The sequence below is a fragment of the Mandrillus leucophaeus genome, unplaced genomic scaffold, assembly GCF_000951045.1.
Source record: "Mandrillus leucophaeus isolate KB7577 unplaced genomic scaffold, Mleu.le_1.0 Scaffold122, whole genome shotgun sequence".
NCBI lineage: Eukaryota > Metazoa > Chordata > Mammalia > Primates > Cercopithecidae > Mandrillus > Mandrillus leucophaeus.
The window spans coordinates 3,524,866-3,527,119 of record NW_012100543.1 but is presented as its reverse complement, the minus strand read 5'-3'; the positions used below and the strand labels follow the sequence as shown (position 1 = coordinate 3,527,119).

Here is a 2,254-nt window from a genome sequence, read left to right as displayed (position 1 = left end):
GTTCCTCACCCTGCCTGATAGGGTATGGCGGTCACAGAAGTCTCATAAAAGTGGCATTTGAACAATGTCCTGAAAGATGAGTAGAGTGACATGTGATTAAGGAGGGCGTACTAGGCAGAGGCACCATATTTGGAGAGTTACAAACAGCTTAGAACAGCTGAAAAAAGTAGGCAAATACGGTATCATGAAGGGTCTCAAAGCTACCCTACAGAATTAAACATTTATTCCGTATATAATAACCACCAAAGGGTTTTACATAGATGAATGACCACAATCAGATCAACTGTAGAGATGTAAACCTGCCAAAATGGTGGAGGATGGACCGAAGAAGGAGCCACATGAAAGCCTGGGAGTCCGGAGAAGAGGCTATCACCACAGGCACGAGGCGAAGAGACGGGGATGAGAGGAAGAATGTCAGTGAGAAAGGAGAAGAGGGCAGAGACCAAACAGCGGTTTTAAAGGAGAAGCGAACAGAAGTCAGACTTGGACAAGGAAGAATCGAAGATAAATCACAGGTGTCAAAGGTAGGTGACTGCGTTGGTAATGATAGTTTGCATTAATCAAGGTAGGGAATTCAGGCAAAGAAAGAGGCTTTGAGATGAAGGCACATTCAACCTCAGGCCTGCTGAATTTCAGATACTGGTTGTTTACCAGGTGATGTCTAACAGGTAGTAGGGCATCTGGGTCTAGAGTACAGGAAGGTACAGGATGTGGTGCCATGAGTTGGTGGGTATCTGTCCATATGCAGGTAGTAGTTTTGGGGACTGTGATATGTGTATATGTGTAGGGGGAAGTAGGATATGGAATTCAGGAAAATCAATAACACTATAACGAGCAAAGAAAGACGTCAAACATTTAAGGGCACCAGAATTAGGGGAGGCAGTGTGGCAGATTAAGAACAAAGAATAGAAAAACAGGAAAACCAGGAAAGAGAGGGTGGCAGCTGGTAAGAAGACACATTTTAAGGTATGGAGGATAGGTCTGTGGTGTCAAATACTTGAAAAAATAAGGTAAGATTAAAGCTCATTTATAACCTTTGCTAAACAAGTTTTGCTAGAGTAGTGTCATCTACATCCAGATTACGGTAGATTTAGGAAACAATGAGATATGAAGAAGAAAATAATTGCTAATTTATGAGAACTTACTATATGCCTGAACCACAGTAAGTATAATGTATGAAAGATACCATTTGAGCCTCAGTCTAACCCTGAGAGGTAGGAATTAGTAATAATATTGTTTTGTAGATGAAGAAACTGAGACCCAATAAGTAGAGATATTTTGCCTGTCAGAGGTAGGTCTCAAATCCTATGCTTTTTAACCAGAAATTGAAAAGTTCTTGCTCCCTTATGTTCTATACATTGTTCTGAAATGTGCGGGTATGATGGAACAGTAAACAGTGGCTAGGGTGAGTCAAAGCCAGGGTGGTGAACTGGTTACAATTTTGTATTAAAACAAAAAGCCTGAACATATTTACGGGTTGATGAAAATAAGCTGGGAGAGCGGGTGAGGGAGAAAACGCCGATATGATGGAGGGCACGGATATCCATGCTGGGCGAGGAGGACCCCTCCAGGGTTTCTAGGGTACTGTGTGCCTGGAAGCAAGGGAGAGAACTCCAGTTCTTTAGTTCTTCCCCACTACTGGTCACAGGCTAAAGAGTCAGGGCAGGATCTTTCCTGTTAGGGGTAAAACTAAAGAAAGATTTCCTTCCTTTAGAAACACATGTTTCAAACAAACAAACAGATGAAAAACAATTTAAAATTGAACAATACCATGTAGACATCAAACTCATCCAGGCATCTGAAAGGAGATTCCGCGATGGACCATAGGGAAAGAATAAAACACACGGTGGAGAAAGAACGTTCGCCTCCAGACAAGGCTCTCATGTCATTGAAGGCAGCTTTATTTCCTTCTCCCGGCTGAACCTTGAAGAGAATGAGTTGACAAGGAACAAAAACTAAGTAAATGAAAGGCCAGATTAAATTTTTTACAATACAAATAATAGATTTACAGTAAAAAGGAGATAAGAATAAAATGACTTAGTGATTTGAAAATATCCATTCCATTCAAAATATTTTACAGTAAAACAGTTACACATAATGGTATTTCTTGCTCTACTGCAAGAGAATAAAACTGAAAACTTTTTTCACCATAACTGAATCTAACATACCAAAATTCCAAAGGCTTAATAATTTAAAAAATGTTAATAAATGTTGTGATCGTGGCTGACTGCAACCTCTGTCTCCCAGGCTCAAG

General features: G+C 40.4%; 1 protein-coding gene across 1 annotated transcript in view; it reads right to left on the bottom strand.

The window, feature by feature from the left end:
* SMC6 (structural maintenance of chromosomes 6) overlaps positions 1-2,254 on the bottom strand; it is a 120,332-nt gene that overhangs the window by 4,858 nt on the left and 113,220 nt on the right. The window contains exon 24 of the mRNA XM_011971451.1: positions 1,771-1,923. Coding sequence (XP_011826841.1) covers positions 1,771-1,923 — 153 coding nt within the window. The remainder of the gene's footprint in view (positions 1-1,770; positions 1,924-2,254) is intronic.